Raw genomic sequence first — 26,249 nt, 5'->3', positions numbered from 1 at the left:
GCTTCGACCACTTTTCAAGCACTCATGCACGAGGTCTTTCAAGAATTCCTAAGGAAGTCCGTTCTCGTCTTTCTGGATGACATACTGGTTTATAGCCGATCAACAGAGGAGCATGTCAAGCATTTCCGAGCAATAATAGCGACTCTAAAAGCCCACAAGCTACATGCCAAAAAGAAGGAAGTGTTGCTTCGAGGTCAAGAGAGTGAGCTACCTTGGACATATTATCTCATCTAGTAGGGTAGAAGTGGATCCCGTCAAAATTGAATGTATGGTGAAATGGCCCAGACCCAAATCCCCAACCGAACTCAGGGGATTCTTCGGCCTCATAGGGTATTATCGAAAGTTTGTCCAAGATTATGGGAAGGTAGCCCGACCACTAACAGGACTGCCAAGGGAGCCTAGGGCTAGAACTCAGAAGCCGAGGACGCCTTCTAGAAAATGAAGGAGGCCATTACATCCACTCCGGTGTTGGCACTACCGAACTTTAATTCATGGTTTCAAATGTTGTGAAATGTCACTAATGTCGCCCAACATATGTCGATAGCGAGACTCACCAACATGAAAATGGATGATAATATAAAAATTACATTATTTCGGTTGACATTTCCTATATTTCGGAAATGTCAACCAAACCAGTCCAAATAACCAAAAAAGACAGTTTTTCCTATTATGTCAACAAGATGTCGACTAATGTACATTAATAATATAATATATTAGTATATTATATTAATATAATACAATATATTAATATAAATTATGCCATTAATAATTTCTATTTAATATTTCAAATAAAATATTTATAAAAAAGAATTAGCAAAATATAAAAACAAAAGAATAAAGTAATTACTTTATAATATAAAACATAAAATATTTTTCAAGTAATAAAATATTAACTAGTTAGTATTTTTTAAATTATTTATTAAAATCAGAAAATGTTTATTAAATTTTATAATAAATCATATTCTACATTTAATATAAAAAATCAGAATAAATTTATTAAATTTTATACTATATCATAATTTATTATAAGTTTAGTATTAAAAATCATAATAAATTCATTAAGTTTTATAAAAAATCAGAATTTATCATAATCTTAATACTACAAAAAGGTGAATCAGTTTATTAAATTTATAATAAAACATAATGTATTATAACTTAAATATTTAAAAAATCAGAATAAATGTATTTCTATTTACTAGTGTGAAATAAATATATTAGAATTTATAATAAATCAGAATTAAAAATAAGAAAAGAAAATATCAGATGACCTTGTGAAAACATCAAAATGCATTACTAATTTGTTATTGATCTTAGTTTTGTTAGCTTTATATAATGATTGGGAATAAGATAATAGTCTAGAAATGTGTATTAATGCTTCTTTTGTCATTTTATAAAATATCATTGCATATTTTAACATATTTCATAATATTTTCATAATGTCTCTAATTTTTACAATATTTCCCCTTGACATTTCCGACATTTCTGACATAAGTCATATATTTTGATAAGTGACATTTCCATCGACATCGACATTTTAAACCTTGAAGAATGGGTGAAGGAGTTGGTGGAGAAGATCAAATAGGGTCAGGTCTCTAGCATAAAATATACCTTGAAGAATGGACTGGTGTGGCGAAGGGGACGGGTGGTTCTCGAGCCGACCTCTGAATACCGTTGGAAACTATTTGTAGAAGCCCACTCGAGTCTCCTAGGAGGACATGCGGGTTACAACAAAACAATGCAATAACTGGGGAGGATCTGCTTCTGGAAGGGGTATCGTCGACAAGTGCGTAAGTGGATCTGAGAATGCAAAAGTTGCCAACGAAACAAGAGTGAAAACGTCCCCACTCCAGGACTACTGTAGCCACTACTGATACCCGAGTATGTCTGGAGGGACCTGTCAATGGACTTCATCGACGGGCTACCACTTTCCAATAGAAAATCAACTATCGTGGTGGTGGTCGACCGATTGACCAAATATAGTCATTTTGTGGTTTTATCACACCCCTATATGGCCCAAGGAGTAGCTCACGCATTCATGGAGAACGTCTTCAAGCTTCACAGGATGTCGAGCAGTATAGTGAGCGAAAGGGACCCGGTCTTCACTGGGAATTTTTGGAAGGAGTTGTTACGTCTACAGGGGACACAATTACAGATGAGTTCGGCCTACCATCCCCAGTCCGGTGGGCAGACCAAGGTGGTGAGACTTTGGAGGCATATATGTGTTGTTTCGTCGAACAAAGCCCACAAGCTTGGGCCAAATGGCTGGCACTAGCAGAGTGGTGGTATAACACCTCATACCATTCCACCATTCACACCACCCCGTTTCAGGCGGTCTATGGGTGTCCCCTCCCAATCTCCTCACCTACATCCTGATGACCACCAAGGTACAAGCGGTGGACAAAGAATTGAAGGACAGGAAAACGACTCTGATGAAGCTCAAGGAGAACTTGGCCCGGGCATAGGAAAGGATGAAGAAACAAGCGGATTGACGAAGGACAGAATGAGAATTTGAAGTAGGAGATGAGGTCTTCCTGCAATTGCAACCGTATCGACAGACCTCCGTCACGGCTCGCCGATCACAAAAGCTATCGGCCAAATACTACGGCCCTTGTACCATCACCGAACGAATCAGCCCGGTGGCTTATAGATTGGCTCTTCCCGCAGATAGTCAGATACACCCGGTAGTCCGCGTGTCCTAGCTCAAACGTTGGATTAGGGATCCGAGCTGTATTCGCCCTGAATTACCACCACTTACTCCTAGAGGAGACCTCCTTCCCCACCTGAAGGTCGTGCTTGACGTATGTATGGTAAAACAGGGGAACCGTCCGATCACTGAAATCCTGGTACAGTGGGAAGGGACGAGCCCAGCCAACGCAACTTGGGAAGCTCTCAGCCAGATGCAGCGTCAATACCCATCAACACGCCTCGGGGAGGCATTTTCCGAGGGGATGATGCGGGGCACTGCTGTGCCACTGTAGCCCCGATAGCCTGCATCGAATATTCCGCTGTAACCACCTAATTTATCGTACAGGCCGTTGGAACCGTATCGAGTGCCTTATCATTATTGTAACGGTCTCGGACCACCGATGATTATAAATGATTGAATAATGAATAGTGAGATATTGAATTTTTACCTCAATCATTGGTTTCTCTCTCCGGTCACGCTTCTGGTCATCCCCTTGAGAGGTGTTTCACTATAGCTCGGGGAAACTCAAAGCTCTCTCCCCGGCGACGGGAAGAGGTTATCAACACCTTCTGAATACTATTCAGTGAAAGATCTGTTAAGAAGGGTGGTCCTTATCAGATTAAGAAGGAAAGTTAAACCATGAACGAGAAATAGATTCCTTCCGATCTAAACTTGGTGTCCAATCTCAATCTAATCTTTTGTCTCTGTTACTTGATCACAGTTTAGTTTACTTCTTAATCTGAGATGGACCACCCTTTTATGTGGGATCATCTCATTGATAGGTATGATGAAACATTCGGACAAATGTATGAGCAAAAGTGAACTTATAAGCTCAGGAGGCTTCTAATGATGCAAACATTGCATGCCATTTTCTGTCACTGTCATCCAATCTTTTTCAAGATTATTCCCATTCCAAAAGTTATTTGTATCGGGCAGAGATATATAGAGCCAAATGAACACAAAAACCATAATTTTGTTCCCTAACAAAAAATAACCCAGCCACCAGAACTGCTATCTGTCCATTTCTATGACAATAACAGAGCATGGTTTTTGAATTGCCGTTGACCCGGACAGTCAGACCGTTCGGCCTGAGAATCATTCAGACAGCCAGTTCTGTTTTACCCCAAAACCGGTCCTTGGTTAAAAACCGTTGAATCAATCAACGACTTATTGACTCGGGCAGTCGAACCATCGATTTGTTCAGTAGTTTTTGGATTTTTATTTTTAATAATTTTTTTAAATTTTTTGTCAGAACAGGCCATTCGTTCAAACTGAACGGCCAAACCATTGACCCAGAAACCGGTGACTAGAACAGTTCCGTTTCCAGGTCGCTTTTTAAAACCATGTAACAGAGTGCAAGCTTAATCTAAAATAAACAAGTTATTAGGCACTTGTAACTAGAGGCTAGTTACACTAAGCAAAATAAACACTCATTTATAGATCTAATTATATCAACAACATATTACTATAATATTATATAATAACTTTCATCAAACCAAGAAAACTCATTTTTTTAGCTATAACAATTCTTACGCGCTCACCAGGTGAGCCCTTGCAAAGCATACACCCCCCTTTCCTCTGTTATATACTATAACAGAGGCAATTACATGACTGTTCTATGACTTTTTTCATATCCTTTCCAATTATTTTTTTGTAAATCCAATTCACAATTTTTTTGGCTCCATGGGGCAACACAACAGGGGTAGCTCATCCCCCAAACCCAAACGCCCCCCCCCCCCCCTCCCCAAACCCTGGTGCAGGCAGGATTTGATCCCAAGTCTACCAATTGGCCAGTTGGAACCTTGCAAATCCAATTCAAACTGGAGGTTAGGCGTGCATTCCCTTTATTTTTTCTTTATATTTCTGCTTTCTCTTTTTTTTTTCTTTTTTTCCCACCACAAGACCAATTATTATAGCCCACCTCTCTCTACTCTACTCTCCTCTCTTCCTTCTCTTGCTTTGAAATCAGTTCATACCTGAAGAGAACTAGAGAAGGGCATAGAGAGAAAAGTCATACACAAAGATATTATGGCTATAGGGTAACAGCGTCAATATAATCTTAATCTATTCCTGATATTTCCTACTATCTCTATACCAGAGTAAACAGAGATGGCATTTCTTGCTGTACCATTTCATTTTATAGGAATAGCTACAGTATTGGTCCCGTTTCAAACTTACTGGGTTGTTTTTTTTTAGGGGGTGTAATCAAATAACTTTCATTAAGATAACTACAGAACACAACAAGAGGAAAATACTAGCCACAAACTGACATCGGTACAGAACAACAGAGAAACTACTTTTATTTTTTGGGTGTAATCAAATGCTTTCATTAAGATAAATACAAAACACAGCAAGATGAAAACACTAGCCACAAACTGACATCAGCACAGCACAACAGAGAAATTACCACAGAGACAAACACAAGCAAATGAAAGAAACTAGTGCCACAAAAGAGGGAAAACGAGCCAACAAGCTAAACAAACAAACAAACTGAATAAAATAAAATAGTTAACTAGTCACTACTTGTAGCAGGTTTAGTGGGTTCAGACTCCAACTTTTGGAACCAAAAGGGGATGCAAAAACAAGAATTCCCCTTTCTCAAATGGGTTGTGCAACTCTATTAAATAACTCTGAACGATTTGGATGAAAATCATCTTTGTCACAGTTTACCTATTTTTTTATGAATAACAGAAACTTCCATTAAATTACACTTGACCATTTTCTCCACATTGGGTTCAAATATGATCTACTAATACTTCTAGGGAAGAGCCATAGTGTAGCTAATATAGAGTCATTACAAGCTAACCAATAGATTGTATTTGATAAGTTTTGACAACAAAATAATTTTTGTTCTGGCACACAAAGAATACAACTTAGTAAGTTTGAAAAGAATCACAGTAAGTTATTTCTAGAAAATGAAAATGGTAGGCAGGAACCAAGAGTCGGGATCTTCTATACTGGCACTTAATCTGTTACACACTGATTGCAAGTGCATGAAAAGTTATATGCAAGCAAATGCAACAGATCAAACATCATTATATACATATTGTAACTAATCTTACGTTTTCTAATGGTTTTCTTCCTTTACATGTACAGACAAAAGGAGACATAGGAATAGGCAAATTATAATGATGGGGTTTTCCATGTTCAAAGGACGTCCCCTTGAATGAAACAATACATGTAAATATATTTTTCATATCACTCTTTCCTTCTTTAAGCCCTTCTACCCAGAGACAACAGCCAACAGGAAGCAGACTTGTGGACTTGTATGGCAACAAAACAAATATTGAGGGATGTGCAGCAAGGCACAGTAACAGTGACAACGAGTCTGATGTGGTGCAAAAGAGGAAGAGAAACTCGTGTGTGCATGAGAGAGAGAGAGAGAACTGTTGGGCAGGGGTTTCCAGGTCCAGATTTCAACTTTCAATAAAGATAGGAAGGAGCATTTTGGGGTTTTTAATTCATGGGCCAATCCATAGATTCTCAGTATGGCAGGGTTTATTAAGGCAATGCTCATCAAGGTGTCCAGACAGTCTAATATTGGATGTGAAGTGGATACTGGATACTCAATATTAAATTGTTTACCAATATTTCCTGGTTGTGTAATGTTCTGTACAACAGTACAAGTTCTCACTTGTCAAAAAAAAAACAAAAAACAATCACTGAAGAACAACCCACCAAGCAAATACAGAATAATCTGGGATAAATATGAATTTCTATGCAAACCAAACCAAGTGCATTTCTTTCTAAGCGCCAATTGCTCCACAATCACAGTTGGGGAATAAATCTCCAAGCTTGATGCATGATATCTTCATTTATGAAAGGTCGCAAAGACCACATCAAAGTGTAGCTCTCGAGTTCTCCTGATGATGAGTTAAGACTTAGAGATGAAATGATCTTTTCCTGCATGGAGTTGGCAATTTCATTTTCTACTCGAGAAAAAAAATAACTAAAAAATTGATGTGCCATGATCAATCCAAAAGCATATGAGGTCAAAAACCTGCATTGTGTAGTCTTGCTTCACCATACTATATACGATTCCCATTGTAGCAGCATAATCTGAAACTTCAGGTTTATGAATATCATGTGATTCCAATTCCCCCTGTGACCATTATGGAAATTTGTAAGCTATAATAAGTTTAAAATGACCTCACCAAATAAAAACAACCAGAAACTAATTGGAAAACCAAGGTGTTCTTAAGAATGAATTCCCAACCCCCATGATGAATGAACATATGACTACATGAATCAGTTACCACCACTCAACAACTCCCCTTCTAAGAGTTTTTCAAGGCAAAGGGGAAATTTTCCATTCAAATTTATCTTTGTTCCTATTGGTCCAATCTATAACCAATTCACCATGCCACTCACCATTAGACCTATTCATGGGCCGGGTAGCCCGAAAGGCCGGCCCGGCCTGATCTAAGTCAGGCTTGGACAGGATTTCAGGCCCGCAGGCTCGGGCTCGGGCTTTCTCAAAAAAGCCCGGCCCGAGCTCAAGCCCGACTTGATAATGTATTATATAATAAAAATATATTTTATATAATAAATATATAATATATTTTTTCTTCTCTTTTTTCAAGTAATAGTGAGATCTTTCATTATTTTTTTAGGTTTTGAGGTCTTTTAATATGAATAAAATAGTTTTTAATTGAATAAAAAAGGGAAAAAATCTTTTTTTCCAAATTTTTGGCCCGGCTCGGGCTCAGACTTGCGCATTTTCTGTTAATGTAGAGGCAAAGCCCGGCCCGTGAACAAGTCTACTCACCATATCTAAAAGTCGCCACGAAAAATTATAGTGACACATTGGATGATTACAATTTATAAATCAATTAGACAAATTAACAGAAGAGAGTGGAAATGGCATAAAGAATTTGTATTTGTTTTATCAGCAATGGAAATGCATATACTAGTATGAATTGTACAAACTACAAATTGAGAACAAACCCCTGGTGCACCAAAAAGTGCCAAGAACAGCCTCAGCCCATCAATGGGCTGCCCTATAGACCATGTACATAATACAAAATCGTATGAAAGATATGGCAAACTTGGCATATTGGGACCTCAAAACAAGCACTATCTGATCACTACACCTAACTAGATTGCTAGCTAGCAAATCAACAAAGCTCAAAACCCATGCCGATGAGGAGTTCAATCTATCACATGGAGACAATACCTCTTTGATTTGATATCTAGTCTCCCAAGTCCTTTTCATCTCACCCTCATCCAATCAACAACATTCTAAGAGTCTCTATTGACATTTAATCTCTCAAAGCCCAAAAAATTGATAACTAAAGGGCCTGAAGAAGAACCTCTCGGAAGAATCTAAAAATGCCTTTGGAGGGAATAAAATGTTGATGAGAAGTAATTTATAGTTTATAGGAAGAATTGAACTTGTCATAGGTTGGGATAAGCAAATTATCCCAGGTAACTATTGTCCCAATGTAGCCTTGATACTATTTGGTTGATTTCTTTTGTTTTTCCTTTTCTTTTTTCCCTTTTTTCTTGAGACAGTTGCCTCCTTGAGATTTTTGACACTTCTTTAACTCATCCCCTTCCTCTGGTCTATTGGCACTTGCATTCCCCTCTTCTTTCTGTCTTCTTTGTTACATTGTATATCAATAATGATAAAAACTATATTAGAACATCAATAAAAATTGGCCAACCTTTAAAATTAGCCAAATATGATGTTAATTTTAACTGGCAATGACCTAACCCATTAAATGTGATGATGCGAGAGATCAAAACCATTGCCACCATTCCTCATCCATCCAATTACAACTTACAAATCTCCCTCTACCTCAATGCTTTGAATATCCAAGAGGACATCAACCTCAACCCCTATAAGAAGACAATGTACTCAAATTCAGGCCCCATGCTCCATACAACCTTAAAAGTTAACACCACCCTTATACTTGAGTGACATAGATTCCTCAAACTTCACCATCAAAATTTAGATCTTTTAAGGAAAGGGGTTTATCCTAGTTCTAGGGATAATCTACCTGTTAGATGATACTCTGAACACATATAACCAGCCCCTAATAACATCATCAACTGAGAAACTAGACCTTAGGGATGTACCTCAATTGCAATCTAAATGGAAATCAAAATGGAAAATAATTCTTATATTCCACTTTTTTTTAGAAAAGTTGACTGATTTCATTAAGAAAAGAGAGGGGTACACAAGTGGGTGTACAAAGAAAACAAAAAGTAGGGATCAGACCCCTGAAAATTACACAGGAGGGATCTTATCACAGTACACTTCTAAAAAGCATCTACTTTTGCTAGCTTATCTGCAAGAGCATTGAGTTCCCTTGGAATCCAGCACAGGTTTGCGTTTGTAGCTGCCAATAGATCCCTTGCGTCTGTCAGAAAGTGACTGAGTCTCCACAGTCCAGCCTCCTGTCTTCCTAACAATTTTATAATGTTAGCTGAGTCTCCCTCTATGGATATATATATATATATATTATCAGTAACAGAAAACTTTTATTAATTAAGAAAAAAAGTTTAAAATACAATGGTGGGGGGAGGTAAACCCTCTAACCGCACCCCCAAAAGGAAATTTACAGTGTAGTCCAAAACAAATGACTTCTTCCCACCCCCTGTTTGGCCAAAGCATCTGCAAATTAATTAGAACATCTTTTAACCCACCGGATACGCACATCCATTCCTTGGGTTAGCCACTTGAAATGCCTTCATTCATTAATGTATGCCCATAACCCATCATTTGCCTTCTCTATCCAGCCAGTTACCACTTACAAGTCTCCTTCGATAATCAACCTATTTATATTCAACTCCTTAGCCCCTTTTTACCCCCTCCAAGAGGGCCAGAATTTCTGCTCTCAATGAATCTCCAACTCCAATTGGTCCTGGAAAAAGGGCTATAACTGAACCTGCCTCTGTTCTGAAAACACCACCAACCCCTGGTGGCCCTGGATTTCCTTCACTTCTCCCATCAAAGTTGATCCCTCTATGGATATATTCTGAATGCCTAGTCCACAATTATGCTTCAGGAAGGCGCAGGAAAAACCATATCTCAAAGATTAAAGTGGACCAAAGGGAGGTGGAAGATGCGGATGAGAAAACAGAGACTTTTCTTAACCATTTCAAAGAGCTCTGTTCTAAGGAAAGTTTCAGAAAATTGACACTAAGAAGCTGGGATGGACCAACTCTAACAGAAGAAAAGAAGAGTTGGCTTGAAAGAGACTTTCAGGAGCAAGAAATAAGGGAAGCAGTCTTTGATATGGATATAGAGACCCTGGGCCAGATGGTTTTCCTATTTTCTTCTTTCAGATCTGTTGGGATATAGTAAAAGATGATCTCTTGGAGGTATTTAAGGAGTTTCACTCTTCGGCTGTTGTAAACAAAGGTAACAACTTTATCTGTCTCATCCTGAAGAAAGGAGGTGTCTTGGAAGTAAAAGATTTTAGGCCAATAAGCTTAGTAGGGAGTGTGTACAAAATCTTGGCAAAGTTGTTGGCAAAAAGGATCAGAGAAGTCCTAGGAGATCTAGTCTCACCTAATCAGTTTGCCTTTGTGAAAGGTAGACAAATTGTGGACAGCATCTTAATAGCAAGCGAATGTGTCGAAGAGAGAAGCAAGAGTGGCAGGTCGGGCCTACTTGTTAAACTAGATCTTGAAAAGGCATATGACAAAGTTGATTGGGATTGCCTCCTTCAAGTTTTGAAATTGAGGGGTTTTGGTGTTAAATGGTTGCAGTGGATGAAAGGATACATTAGCTCAACCTGGTTTTCAATCCTTTAGAATTGAGAGTCCAAAGTCTACTTTAAGCCTTTAAGGCAAGCAGAGGTCTTCGACAGGGATGTCCTCTCTTCCCTTTTCTTTTTACCCTGGTGATGGATGTTTTCGTCCAGCTCGTAGATAAGGCAAAAAATCTAAATTTAATAAAAGGTTTTGAAGTAGGAAGAGGTGCCCTCAACATTTTATTCTCTTCCTGGAAGCTAATCTGGAGAACATAATCAATGTGAAAAGGGTTCTGAACTGTTTTGAACTAGTCACCGGGCTGAGGGTTAACTACACAAGGAGTAGTATAGTGACTATCAATTCAGTTGAAGAAGCTCTTTTGGAAAGTTTTAAGGAAATTCTGATCTGCCGAGTGGAAAACCTTCCCCTTACTTATTTAGGCTTGCCTTTGGGTGGGAACCCCAAAAGTCCAAGTTTCTGGGAGCTGGTGTTGGAAAAGTGTGAAAAGAAGCCAGCCACTTGGAAACGGTGTTATCTATCTAAAGGGGGGAGGCTTACACTCACTAAAACTTTTCTTGCAAATCTGCCCATCTATTTCTTCTCAGTGTTACAATTCCTGCCAAAATCAGAACACAGATTGAGAAACTTCAAAGAGACTTCCTTTAGGAAGGTGGAAGGGAGAAAATAAGTCATCTAGTGAGTTGGCTCAGACCTGTAAATCTAAAGAGACTGGAGGGTTAGAAATTGGTCACTTGAAAGAGAACACCTCTCTACTTGGAAAATGGCTGTGGAGATTCCCTACGGAGAAACTCTCTTTGGGCAACTGTCATCACCAGTAAGTATGGGTTGGACACTAACGGTTGGGACTGCAACCTTCATACAAACCGTGTAGCTTCATCAAGCCCTTGCAAAGGAATCATCTCAACTTATAACAGCTTATTTCCACTCGTAAGGTTTAAAGTGGGCAATGGCACTAGAATAAAATTCTGGACTGATCTGTGGTGGGACAATACTACTTTGGCAGATTCCTACCCTAGACTCTTTAACCTCACCCTTAAAAAGAAGAAACCATCTCCCAATGTCTCCCCTCTTCCCTCACTTAGAGCAATATAAACTTGAGCCTTAGAAGACCTTCAAGGGATTCGGAGATCAGTGAGTTAACTGAACTCCTTCTCTCCCTCAGAGAAGTCTACATCTCCCCCAACTCCCTAGATTCTTTGTCTGGAAACCCCCCACCCTGTAGGTGAGTTCTCTTCCAAATATTTCTTCAAGGTTCTGGTCGCAGAACAGTAGGACTGTAACTTCCCTTTCAAGAAGGTCTAGTGCAACTACATCCCCTCCAGAGTGTGCTTCTTTTCCTGAGAGAATTTTGGCAGACTATTTATCTCCCCTCATGTCTGCATCCTTTGCTGAGAGAAGGGGAAATCAACTGATCATCTTTTCAACCACTACCAGGAATCCAGTGACATTTGGAGCCATTTTCTACAGCTAGCTGGGTATAGATGGGTTGCTCCAAATCACCTCCAGGACTTGCTCCATCAGTGGCAAGGCAAAGCATTGAGCAAGAGAGGTAAGGTGTATGGGCAAATAGTACTGCATGCTGTACTTCGGGGAGTTTGGGAAGAAAGGAATAACCGCCTGTTTGAGAATAAGGCTAAATGGACTGATCTGATCTCTCACATCACCTACCTCTGTAACAGGGATGTTGGTTTTTTCCTTTCCACCCCCCCCCCCCCATCCACAAGGGGCCATTCCTCGGGAGGGAAGAAACTTGGACTCTAAGTTTTGATGGAAGTGCTTCAGGTAACCCCGGAGCTGCTGGTATTGGAAGAGTACTAAGGGATGAAAATGGGAACATTGCTGGGTCTACAGTGGGCCAATAGGCATAGCTGACTCTACTAAGGCAGAAGTGCAAAATAGGGCTTAATAGAACCCTAAAAGTAACAGACTACATTGCCTTATTTTCCTCAGTTTGGTAGAAATATTTCTGCGAGGGGGCTAGTCAATCAAAACCTACAGATTCAGGTGTTAGCAGAATCCTCTTTCACTTTTTGCTCCTTAGAATCCAAAGACAGTCGAATTTCCTATTTCTTTGCTTTCAGTAAATTTAAAAAGAAAAAAAATCTAAATCACTTCCTAAATTCCTTTTACCAGCATTCAAGACCATTGGGTTTTGAACCATTGCTTATCCCCAAGCATTGGATGAAAACCCCTTGTCTAGACCTGGTAAAAACCAAAGCTGAATTAGCAACCGTTTTCTTCCCATTAAAATAGCCTTCAAAATCCCCACTAAGAACCCTAGTTTCCAAAAGAGAACTTTGATTTTCCAAGTGAAAGGATACGGATCAGAATTGTTCCATCGAAATTGGCTTTTTTTTGTTTGGTAAGTTGTACTAGACAAGATTCTGACTAGGGACAACCTAGTTAAAAGAGGTACATAGGCTGATAGGGTTATATCTGGTGTAGTAGAAGTATGGAAACCACTAATCACCTATTGATGCATTGTGATTCATATTGGATTTGGGGAAGAATACTGGATCTTTTTGGAATCAGGATGTACTCCCCAGCTGATGTGAATGCATTTGGGCTTATTGTAAGGATTAATTTGGTTGCACTAAAACCCATCCTAATCAATTGGACAACCATACAACCCTAAATAACCCCTCATCTACCTTCCATAGACCACTCCCAAGCCCCACAAACCCAAACTCTAGACCTAAACCCTAGAAAAATCAATAGTATTGTCTATAGTTCCTCTACCCTTAACACCTTGACCATCAACCATAGGAAGACACCAGAAAAGATGAAACTGGCAAACCTCGAGTGCTCCAATTACTGTCACAGGGTTCTCACAAGACAATTTTACATTGCTCACCAGTAGTGATTACCATGTACTGAAGCAACCCTTGTTTTTTCTAGGATGTACATATAGGAACACTTCTGTATTGTCATGTGCCCCAACTAATCAGCATAAATTGCTTAGCAGGAAAGAAAACAAAAACTAATCATCATAAATCCATTCGTGATAGATAAGTTCAAGGTACCTTTCATAAAAGCCTCATAACAAGGTAAATTCTCTTATCATCCCCACCGAGAATCCAAATGTAACCAGAAAATATTTGCATTAACAAGATCACATGGCATGCTTGTGAATGCAGTGCTCTTTATACCCAGTACTTTATGAAAACCAAATACACAATGATCATCATTGTTACAAAGAACTTGAATAAAAAAGAAACAAAAAAGATCTGTTTTCTGATGTGATTCAGAGAGAAAAAAGAGGAAAGATTAACCCAGAAAAGAAGAGAAGAAGAGAGAAGAAGAGAAGAAAAAAGAGAGAGAAAGGGTGCACTTACTTATATCTGGCTGCCCCACTAATTCTTATTTATACTTTTTTTTTATGAATGAATATAATTTATTAATTCAGAAATATGAGGCAATGCAGTAGACCCAAGAGGAGGCACGAGTTGTTACCTCTTCTAACAAGTATTACATCAAATTAAAACAGAATCGACCAGAATTAACCAGAACTAAAATTACAAAGCAGCCCAAAATAAATGTTCCCTTGAAGCCCCTTACTTAGCTAATCCATCCGCTAAGGCATTTGCTGATCTTCCCACCCAAAGAAAGGTAACAGTCATGTTTCTTGTGATCAATTGACTTAAGTTAACATATCTCTATGTCGCCACATAGCTGAAGCTGGTTCTGTCAGCCATCCCACAACAATCTCAGAGTCCCCTTCAACTACCAAGTGCTGGATTCCTAATTGTTTTGCAATCTGAATACCTTGTACCGCCACTACTATCTCAGCTCTATTGGAGTCTCCTATTCCCACGGGGCCTGAAAACAATGCTAATATTTTGCTTTCATTATCTCTCAGCACCCCCCTCCTATCCCCGATGGGCATGGGTTTCCTTGGCTGCTTCCATCAAAATTCAGCTTTACCCATCCTTCAGGTGGAGGCATCCACACTACAGATTTCCTGTCCTTCCTTGTATGGCTGTTAGCCACCGCTATCTAGTTTCTCCAAAAATCATCAAAGGAGAACGTATGAAATAAGTCCATAGTTCTTAACCAATGAATGGCCCTAGCTAAGATACAATCCTCAACAGCTTGAGTGCTTCTTTCCTCCTTAAATACCCTTGCATTTCTTTCTTCCCATATTGTCCACAAGGTGGCTGCTCTAATACATCTCCACATTATTTTTCCTTTTTTTGTAGGCCACACAAAAAATGAAGGATCGAACAGCCAACTTAAATCTGTGGACAGATTTCACCTGCACCCAAACAAAGAGAAAATCCAACTCCAAATAGCACTAGAAAAGGAACAAGATACAAGTAAGTGAGAGCAATCCTCACCACTAGCCCTGCAAAGTACACACCAGTTAGGGGACAAACACAAAAAAGGCCTTTTCCTCTGCAAGCAGTCCAAGGTATTAATCTTTCTATAAAACACCTCCCAACAGAAAATAATAACTTTAGGTGGAACCGGTCTAGGCCAAATCTCCTTGGTTGGAAAACCCCACTGTCCCTAGGAAGAACAAAGGGATTTAAAAAAGGAAGCACAGGTGAAGTAACCTTTTGGGTGAGGAGACCATAATCTCACATCCAAACTAAGGGGGTCCAAAAAGACACGGCCAAGAAGAGACAACAGATCTGAAACACTGTTAAGTTCATCATCCCTCAAGCCTCTCCGAAAGCCAAAGTCCCAACTTAAGGAGGGGGGTGAAATAAGAGATGGGAGAAAATGAGAGATAACTTTTTCCTTGTAAAGGGAAATACAATAGAGAGACGAGAATTGGTCCTTAAGGGCGACATTACCCACCCAAATGTCTTCCCAAAATAAAACAGAGGTACCGGAATTAACATCATACCTGACAAAGTTGAGAAACTGAGGGAGGATACTCTGGATTGCTTTCCATGGGGAAGCCAACGTAGCTTGACGTGATACACCCGCATCCCATCCATTTTCCAATCTATCATGTATACTAGCTATCACTTCGTGCCACAACCTCCCCCTTTCTCTAGGCCATCTCCACAACCACTTTCCTAAGAGAGCTTTATTCTTGAGAGTTAACCTTCCTAGTCCCAAGCCACCTTCCTCTTTACTCCTACAAACTATTTCCCAATTAATTAGGTGGTCTTTCTTTTCCTCCCTGGCTCCCAAATGAAATTTCTCATTAATCTCTCCAACTTCTTAGCTTCCCTATTAGGAATCCTGAAAACGGTGAGAAAATAGACCGGTAGGTTTGCTAGGGTAGTTCTCAATAAAGTCACTCTACCCCCTATAGAGATGTAGTTCTTTTTCGGTAGCAAATAGAATTCCCTTTCCAGGGGAACCCTTCAAATAACACAGAATCCGCTCTGTTGCTGCCATGTGAGTGTCCCTGGGAGCATGCATGAACTGACTAATGCAACTGACAGCATATGCAATGTCTGGCCGAATCATGCATAGATAGAGAAGTTTCCCAAGTAGCCTCTGGAAGACTCCCTTATCTTTCAACAATATTCCATCTAAAGCAAAGAGTTTATGACCTCATATCAATAGGAGTAGCAACTGGTCCAACACCCATCTTCCTTGTTTCAGAGAGCAGGTACATACTTTCTCTAAGAGATAAGGATCCCATCCTTGGATTGAGCAACTTCTATGCCAAGAAAGTATCTCAATTCCCCCAGATCTTTGATCTCAAACTCTGTATGAAGGAAAGATTTGAGATCATTAATCCCTGATACATCATTACCAGTCACAACAATATCATCAACATACACAATCAGATAAACTACCAAGGATTCTCTCCTCTTCACAAAGAGGGTATGATCAGACTGAGTCTGTACATAGCCAAAGTTAACAAGGGCAGCCCTAAACCTTTCAAACCATGCCCTAGGGGACTGTTTAAGTCCATAAAGAGATTTCTTCAGCTTGTAGACTTTCCCTTTCATATCTGTTTCATACATCCCTGGAGGAAGAGACATATAGAACTCCTCATGTAACTCTCCATTCAGAAATGCATTCTTTACATCCAGTTGGTAAAGTGGCCAATCTAAGTGTGTAGTAGAGATAGTAGAACTCTCACAGAAGTCATCTTGGCAACAAGAGCAAAAGTCTCCAGATAATCAATCCCATATGTCTGTGTATAACCTTTTGCAACCTGCCTAGCCTTGTACCTTTCAATGGTGCCATTAGCATGATATTTGATGGTAAAAACCCACTTACAGCCTACTGGATCCTTCCTTTCAGGTAAATCAACCACTTCCCAAGTGTTATTCTTGTGCAGGGCATCACTTTTTGTTCTCATAGCATCCCTCCATTCTGGAATAGTAAGAGATTTTGACACAGATCTAGGAATTGGGTTAGAAGCAACAGAAGAAAGGTAGCCAAAATATGAAGGAGAGAGCAAACTATAAGAAAGGTGTTTGGAAATGCAATGTGCAGTACAATTCCTTTTTCCTTTCCTAATAGCAATAGAGATATCAAGGTCTGGAAAGGATGACTCCAAAGGGGCTGTATCAATACTTGTTGTCTCTTCAGTGATTGGAAGTGCAGGAAGCTCATGTGATGTAGGGGAAACAATCTGCTCGCTTCTGGTTCTCTGTTGTTGGTACAACCTAGGATTAAAAAGAGGACGAGGAGGTAAAGGAGGAGGGATAGGAACACTAGAATGAGAATGAAATGACTGATCCTCCCTTGACTCATTTGAAGGAGGAAGAGTCTCAAAAGAAGATTCAACTGGGACAGGAAGGGAGAGAGCAAACAACTGTGACAAATTCTCCCCCTTTGGACAATGCCTCTCCTGAGAAGAATCATAAAAGGAAGAGAGCTCATCAAAGGTGACATCCATTGAGACATACCGAGTTCTAGTCTTCGGATCAAAACAACAATAACCCATTTGTGTGGGGGAATAACCAAGGAAAATACACATGGGCTTTTGGTTCAAATTTATGTCTCTGGACACTTGGGATATGTACATAACAAGTGCAGCCAAAGACATGGAGTGGAATAGGAAAAAGGTCCTTGCTCGGATGAAGAAGACTGAAGGGAGACTTGAACCCCAAAACCCTGGATGGCATACGGTTGATTAGGTAGGTTACAGTGAGAACAACATCACCCAAAAATTTTGTAGGGACATGTGAGGCAAATAGGATACTTCTTGCAACTTCAACAATATGCAGATTTTTTCTTTCAGCAATTCCATTCTGTTCTAGGGTCCTAACGCAGGAGCTTTGGTGAATAACCCCCAAATTAGTGAAATAGCAGGTCAGGTTTTTCTCAAAATATTCTTTTGCATTGTCAGATCTAAAGATTTTAATTTTAGTATCAAACTGGGTTAGAACAAATTCATGGAATTGCCTCACAAGTCTAGGAACTTCATCACAGGACTTCATCAAAAATATCCAAGTGAACCGTGAAAAATCATCAATGAACAAGATAAAATATTTGTAGCCACCCATAAAAGGTAAGTGGTAAGGCCCCCACACATTAGAGTGCACAATATGGAATGGAGAAGATCTTTTATTACTCAAAGGATAACTGCTTCTACAATGTTTTGACAACTCACAAGACTCACAATGAAGACTGGACAGACTAATTTCCTTAAACAATTCTGGGAATAAATGACTTAATGTAGAAAAGGAAAGATGACCCAAACAAAAATGGCATAACATGACTCGACTGATAGACTCTGTAGATGTAGGAAGGAATGAAGGTTGCACAGCAATTCCAGGACTTAGTTAGGCTACTTACAGATAACAAATTTGTATTTAGCTTGGGTACAAGAAGAGCAGAAGGAAGTACCAAGGAATTTGTAGCCTTGATGGTTCCCTTGCCGGAGATTGGGGCAAGAGAGCCATCGGCTAGGGTGATTTTGTCATGGCCAAGAAGTAAATCATAAGAAACAAACAAAGTGGAAAGGCTGGTCATATGATTAGAAGCACCAAAAGCAATAATCTAGGGGATCCTACGATTACCTAAAATAGTTGCATGATTGGTAGAAGCCCGTATACCTGAGTGAGCAAATGCAGAAGAGGTTGAATTTCCTGGAGGGTTGGAAAAAGAGGCCGCACCCTCTAGGTGACTGATCATCCTTCCAAACTTCTCATACTCTGCCTTCATATCTACTAACATCCCACTAGCAGTCTTCTCTTCAGTTAGGCATCTGTCACTATCTGGACCAGCAGTAATATTGGCACTCCCTGCCTTCATATTATCAGACTTCTTTTGAAACCGAAGAGGAAGAAGCTCAGGATGCAATTTCCAACACTTGTCTTTAGTGTGTTTTGGTTTATTATAGTACTTAGAAATAATTTCTTTCTTCCCTGAGCCACTTGGAGTTCCTATAACTCCCTTGGGTTTCACTCCCATATTAGCAAAGTGATCATTTAGACCAGCCCCTTGAACCTGGACAAGTCTCCTGCTTTCTTCACTACTTACCAAGGCATAGGCTTGAGACAGTGAAACACTATCCTTGGATAAGATGTTTTGCTTTGTGATGTCATACTTTGGATTCAGCCCTGTCAAAAACTCAAACACCTTGTTTCTCTCAACAAGTTTCCTGTAGGTCTCAGCATCATTAGTGGTGTCCCAGGCTACAGCTTCTATCAAATCAATTTCTTGCCATAGAGACTTCAGTAATGAGAAATAAATAGCTAAAGGTTTCTCCCCCTGTCTCAAATTCTTCACATCACTCCTCAGCTTGTAAGCCCTGGCTACATTTAATTTCTGGGAATAGGTTTTAGCAACACTATCCCAAATTTCCTTTGCTGAATTCATCCACAAATAGTGTTGACTAATCTAACGTTGCATTGAGCTCACAAGCCATCCAATAACAGTATAAGCCATCCAATAACAGTATAATTTTCTTACATCCATTTTTCATATGATGGGGTCATCTTCCGAGGGAGCCTTTTTGCTTCCGGAGATAAAACCCCATTTGCCTCTACTACATATATGAATTTTTACTGATTGTGACCAAGCCAAATAATTAGTTCCATCTAGCTTGAATGTGATCACAGCCAGTAGAGAGTCAACAGAGGCTCCTAGAACCTGTCCGGATTCAGCAACATGCTTGTTTTCAACTTCTGAATGGTTCATCTTCTTAAAATACTTCAAAAATAACTTCTAACAACTTCGAATAACAACAAATGAAGACAGAAGAAAAGCTATTTTGTGAGTCAAACTCTATGCAGTCGTACCTGCTACCTGCGTCACACCCGGAACCCGGAAGAAATAGAGAAATCTCAGCCGCTCCTTATAGACTTCACAGAACACTAATCCACTTGAATCGATCTTCAAGATGAAGGTTAAGAAGACTTTCAGTCACTGAGCACCCAGGTCAAACTCCCTGTGGGGTCCACAATCAGATTTCTCCAGAAAATTAGGGTTTCGGGCAACACACTTGAATCTATCAGGAGGACGACAAAACCAGTCCCCTTCTCTCCAAAAACCACTAACAACTGGGCTGAAATAGGTTTCTTTAACTATTCATCCAATTCAATTCTCCATACACACTGTGTATGGGAAAAAAAGGTGAAAAGAGAAGACGAGCCCCGCTCTGATACCAAGAAGAAAAACAACCTTTTGAAATGAAAGGATTGTTTAGAATGTTGCAGAGAATCAATAGAAAGTAGCAGAAATCAGGTTTCAAGAAGAGAGAAGAGGAAGAAGAAGGTGGCGGCAACTAGGATTCAGAGAGATTTTCGAACATATCTCCTCTTACACCCTAATCCCATTTCATTAAGTTAAACTTTAGTAATTTACAGAGAGGCCCCTAGTTGGGCAGAAAATAAAAACATAACATAAGAAAGAATAAGAGCCCAGATTAAGGCCCATTATAGTAAAGAACATAAAAGATAAAAAAAGATAAACAACCTATGGGCCATTTGGCCCATCTTCTCTGCATAGATCAACTTATTCTTTGAGCAATAAAAGAAGCAATCTTCCTTTTGAAATTGTGCATACAGATGTTTGGGGACCATATCATATTCCTGCTATGGGGGGGTACAGATACTTCTTGTTGTTTGTTGATGATTATACTCATTTCTTGTGGGTTTACTTTATGCACTCTCGAGATGAGGTCCCTTCTCTGACCTAAGTTTTCCATAAGATGGTACTGGTCCAATTTGGAATTAGGATCCGATAATGCCAAGGAGTACTTTGCAAAACCCTTGGCCTCACATCTTCTTGATCATGGAGTCATTCAATGGAGCACTTGCCTCGTACACCTCAGCAGAATGGGGTTGCTGAGAGAAAAAATAGACGTACCTTGGAGGTAGCCAGAAGCATCATGTTAAACTCTAATGTTCCCATACGTTTCTGGGGGGATGCAATCCGTACAGCTGCTTACCTTATTAATAGAATTTCTTCACGGGTTTTAGACATGAAAACACCATTCAACCTCCTGTATCAAACAAGGACTTGTTCACTATTCCCCTTACTTTTGGGTGCACTTGTTTTGTTCAAATCCTTGGACCTTATCACTCCAAATTTGATCCCAAAGCTGCCAAATGTATCTTCCTTGGGTATGCACAAAATCAAAAGGGGTATTGCTGTTATGAGCCTATTTCGGGGAGACGTTTTGTGTCTATGGATGTCACATTCTTTGAGGATGTGCCCTACTATCATAAGGTTTCTTCTCAGGGGGAGAGTAATGAGGTAGGGATTTCAACCCCATAAGTTCCATTACCTATTCCAATCATTGAGGGGAGTGTTGTGAAGAGGGTTGTCAGAAGTGTAGGGAATTGAGAGTGTATTATAGGCAATGGAGGCATGTTGATTCCCGTCCTCAACAGTCCAGGCCGATCCCAATCTCTTCTACAACCCCAGATCCAAGCACTACTTCCACTGTTGAGCCCATTGTTGTAGATGCTTTACCTAACACTGTTGAGCCTTAGCCTTCTCCTTCAGATGACCTTGATCTCCCAATTGCAATTCGTAAAGGGAAGCTCCGTTGTACTTCATACACTGCTCATTGTATCTCCCAATTTCTTTCTTATGATTGTCTCTTAGAATCCTATAGATCTTTCTTGGCATCTATTGTTGCTATTTCTATTTCTAGAATAGTGCAAGAAGCCTTATTGACACTTGAGTGGAAGGAGGTAATGAAAGTAGAGATGGATGCTTTTGTTAAAAACAATTCATGGGAGCTAGTCGACCAGCCTGAGGGGAAGAAACCTATTGGGTGCAGATGGATGTTTATAGTGAAATATAAAGCTGATGGTTCTGTAGAGAGATATAAGGCCAGATTGGTTGCAAAGAGATTCACATAAACTTATGGCATAGATTATTTGGAAACATTTGCACCAGTAGCCAAGATGAACACTATCAGAGTCCTACTATCCATTGCTGCAAATTTCTCATGGTCATTGTTTCAAATGGATGTCAAGAATGCATTCCTCAATGGAGATTTGCAGGAGGAGGTGTACATGGAGTTGCCCCCTGATTTTTATAGTATAGAAGCAGGAAAGAAGGTGTGACAACTGAAGAAGGCTTTATAGGTGGCTGAAGCAATTTCCAAGAGCCTGGTTTGATAGTGAAGAAAACTAAAGAGAGGAGAGCTTGAGAGTTTGGCAATGAGGGTCTGAGAATGAGAGTTTCGAACCTACTCTCTCTCAGCACCCTAACACTATTTTATTAAGATATATTTGAATAATTACAAGGAGGCCCTTAGTTGGGCAAGAATTTACAAAGAACTTAATATAGACAGGATGGGCCCAGAATAAGGCCCATTACAGAAAAAACATAAATAACAAGAAATAATAAACAACCTATGGGCCATTCGGCCCATCTTCTCTACACTCCCCCTCAAGTTGAGCATAGATGTCAATCATGCCAAGCTTGTTGGTATCATGCTGAAGTTTTGCCTTGGGAATGCCTTTGGTGAGAAAATCTGCCAACTGTCCTTCAAATGTGATGAAAGGAAGACACAATTCACCCGAAGAGACCCTTTCCCTAATGAAGTGTCGATCAACTTCAATATGCTTGGTTCTATCATGTTGCACTGGGTTGTGAGCAATGTTGATGGCAGCCTGATTATCGCAGTACAACATCATTGGCTTGTCATATTCAACTCCAAGTTCTTCCATCAATGATTTTAGCCATAATAATTTAGAAACTCCATGTGTCATGGCCCTGTATTCTGCTTCAGCAGAAGACCGAGCAACAACCGATTGTTTCTTGCTTCTCCAAGAAACAACATTACTAGCCACCAAGCTGCAATACCCAGAAGTAGATCTTCTGTCATCAATGTTTCTGGCCCAGTCAGCATCGGTGTAGGCTTCAAGTTTCATATGACCATGCTTGGCAAACAGAATATCCTTTCCTGGGGAGCCCTTCAAATAACATAGGATTCTCTCTGCTGCTGCCATATGAGTGTCTCGGGGAGCATGCATGAATTGGCTAATGCAACTGACTGCATATGCAATATCTGGCCGAGTCATGCATAGGTACAAAAGTTTCCCAAGAAGTCTCTGAAAGATTCCTTTGTCTTCTAACAATGTCCCTTCTGAGGTTGAGAGTTTATGACTCATATCAATAGGAGTAGCAACTGGTCTAGCACCCATCTTTCCAATTTCAGAGAGCAAGTCAAGAACATACTTCCTTTGGGAGATAAGAATCTCATCCTTGGATCGAGCCACTTCTATGCCAAGAAAGTATCTCAATTCCCCCAAATCTTTAATCGCAAACTCTGTATGGAGAAAAGATTTTAGATCATGAATTCCTGAAACATCATTACCAGTCACTACAATATAATCTACATACACAATGAGGTATACTGCCAGAGGTCCACTCCTCTTCACAAAAAGAGTATGATCGGACTGTGTCTGCACATAACCAAAGTTAACAAGTGCTGTTCCAAATCTCTCAAACCATGCTCTAGGGGACTGTTTTAGTCCATAAAGAGATTTCTTCAACCTGCATACCTTCCATTTCATATAAGTTCCATACATCCCTGGAGGAAGAGACATATAAACCTCCTCATGTAATTCACCATTCAGAAATGCATTCTTCACATCCAATTGATAAAGGGGCCAGTCAAAGTGAGCAGCTAAAGATAGAAGAACCCTCACAGATGTCATCTTGGCAACAGGTGCAAAGGTCTCTAAATAATCAATCCCATATGTCTGTGTATAGGCTTTTGCAACCAGCCTGGCCTTGTACCTTTCAATGGTGCCATTAGCTCGGTATTTGATAGTAAAGACCCACTTGCAACCGACTGGATCCTTCCCTTCAGGCAAATCCACCACTTCCCATGTGTCATTCTTGTGTAGGGCATCGATTTCAGATCTCATAGCATCCCTCCATTCTAGAATCTTAAGAGCTTCTGACATAGACCTGGGAATAGGATGAGAAGCAACAGAAGAGAGATAAGCAAAGTATGAAGGTGAAAGCAAACTGTAAGAAAGGTACTTGGAAATGCAGTGTGCAGTGCACTTCCGTTTTCCTTTCCTAACAACAATGGGAATATCAAGGTCAGGGAAGGATGACTCCAAAAGTGTTGAAACAGTACCTGTTGTCTCTTCTGTGACTGGAAGTGTATGAGGCTCATGTGTTGTAGGAGAAACAACCTACACATTTTTGGATCTTTGCCTTTGATACACCTTGGGATTGAGGATAGGACGAGGAGGTAGAGTACTGGGACAGGAAGAGGAAGTAGACACATCAAGAGACTCAACAGGGACAGGAAGAGGAAGAGCAAACACTTGTGACAAATCCTCCCCCTATGGACAATGTCCTTCTGGAGAGGAACCATAAAAGGGGGAAAGCTCATCAAAGGTGACATCCATTGAGACATACCGATTGCCAGACTTTGGATCAAAACAACAATAACCCTTCTGTGTGGGGGAATAACCAAGGAAGATACACTTTTGAGCTTTGGGTTCAAATTTATGCCTTTGGACACTTGGAACATGTACATAACAGGTGCAGCCAAAGACACGAATAGGAACAGGAAAAAGGTCCTTGTCCGGATGAAGAAGATTGAAGGGAGACTTAAACCCCAAAACCCTTGATGGAATACGGTTTATAAGGTAGGTAGCAGTAAGAACATCACCCCAAAACCTGGTAGGAACATGTGAGGCAAATAAGATACTTCTTGCAACTTCAACAATATGCCTATTTTTCCTCTCAGCAACCCCATTCTGTTCTGGGGTCCTAGCACATGAGCTTTGATGAATAACCCCCATGTCAGAGAGATAGCAGGATAGGTTTTTCTCAAAGTATTCTTTTGCATTGTCAAATCTGAAGATTTTAATCTTGGTATCAAATTGGGTTAGAACAAATTCATGGAATTGTCTTACAAGTCTTGGAACTTCATCACGGGATTTCATCAGGAATATCCAAGTGAACTGAGAAAAATCATCAATAAATAGGATAAAATATTTGTAGCCACCCATGGAGGGTAAGTGGTAAGGCCCCCACACATCAGAATGCACAATATTAAAAGGAAAAGAAGATCTTTTATTGCTCAAAGGATAATTGTTTCTACAATGCTTTGACAATTCACAAGACTCACAATGAAGACTAGACAAACTGATTCCCTTAAACAGTTCAGGGAATAGATGACTCAAGGTAGAAAAAGATAGATGACCAAAACGACGGTGACACAACATAATCCGACTAACAAACTCTGAAGAGACAGATCCGAGAAAAATATTCCCAAGATGATCAGTGCATTGTCCCGGAGTATCAAGCAGGTATATTCCGTTCGCCTCATGGCCACTCCCAATCACCTTCTGAGACTCCAGATCCTGAAAAACACAGTAGGAAGGAAAAAATGTTACACAACAGTTTAGTGACTTGGTTAAACTACTCACAGACAACAGATTTGTATTTAGTTTAGGTACATGGAGGGCAAAAGGTAGGAACAAGGAATCCGTAGCCTTGATGGTTCCCTTACTAGAGATAGGGGCAAGTGAACCATCAGCTAAAGTGATTTTATCACGTCCAGGAAGCAAGTCATATGAAACAAACAAGGTAGACAGATTGGTCATATGGTCAGAAGCACCTAAGTCAATAATCCAAGGAATATTGAGATTACCTGAAGTGGTAGCATGATTGGCAGAAGCCCTTATACCTGAATGAGCAAATGCTAAAGCAGTAGAATTTCCTGAAGGGTTGGAAGGAGAGGTCACATCACTCAACTGACTGATCATCTTCCCAAACTTTTCATATTCTGCTCTCATGGCTGCCAACTGTGCAGAAGCAGACATCTCTTCACTATCTGGCCCGGCAACTACATTTGCACTTCCTGATCTTTTACAATCATGTTTTTTTGAAACCGAATGGGAACAAGATTAGGATGTAATTTCCAGCACTTGTCTTTGGTGTGCTTCGACTTCTTGCAGTACTCACATATAACTTCTTTCTTTCCTGTGCCACCAGAAGTTCTAGCATTTCCTTTAGGTTTAATCCCCATATTGGCAAAGTGATCATTAATATCAGCCCCTTGAACCTGGACAGCCCTTCTGCTCTCTTCACTACTCACCAATGCATAAGCTTGTGACAAAGAGACACACTCCTTGGAAAGAATATTCTGTTTTGTGATATCATATTCTGGGTTTAGTCCAGTTAAGAACTCAAATACCCTGTTCCTTTCAACCAATTTTCTGTAGGTCTCTGCATCATTGGTGGTGTCCCAAGTTACAGCTTCTATAAGGTCAATCTCTTGCCATAGGGACTTCAGGGTTGAGAAATATACAGCAAGAGGCTTCTCCCCTTGCCTTAAATTATTTACATCACTTCTCAATTTATATGCCCGAGCCACATTGAGTTTTTGGGAATAGGTTTCTGCAACACTGTCCCAAATTTCTTTTGCTGAATTCATCCATAGGTAGTGTTGGCTGATTTGTGGCTGCATTGAGTTCAC

At 40.0% G+C, this 26,249-nt stretch overlaps 1 protein-coding gene across 8 annotated transcripts in view; it reads right to left on the bottom strand.

Moving 5' to 3' along the window:
- LOC104610547 (FAD-binding protein) overlaps positions 1–26,249 on the bottom strand; it is a 68,357-nt gene that overhangs the window by 3,614 nt on the left and 38,494 nt on the right. For 6 of the 8 annotated variants that reach the window (XM_088889779.1, XM_088889776.1, XM_010277214.3 and 3 more), the window contains 2 exons: positions 6,687–6,788; positions 6,256–6,589 (listed from right to left, as the gene is read on the bottom strand). The exons of 1 other annotated variant lie outside the window; for it this stretch is intronic. In XM_088889779.1, the coding sequence (XP_088745905.1) occupies positions 6,455–6,589; positions 6,687–6,788 (237 nt within the window). In that variant the 3' untranslated portion in view covers positions 6,256–6,454. Of the gene's footprint in view, positions 1–6,255; positions 6,590–6,686; positions 6,789–13,969; positions 23,713–26,249 lie in introns of those variants that run through there. One more of the 8 variants, XR_016077384.1, reaches the window with a different exon arrangement.

Source organism: Nelumbo nucifera, chromosome 1, assembly GCF_055504915.1.
Source record: "Nelumbo nucifera cultivar China Antique chromosome 1, China Antique-T2T, whole genome shotgun sequence".
Classification (NCBI taxonomy): Eukaryota; Viridiplantae; Streptophyta; class Magnoliopsida; order Proteales; family Nelumbonaceae; genus Nelumbo; species Nelumbo nucifera.
This window is presented reverse-complemented; position numbering and strand designations above follow the sequence as displayed.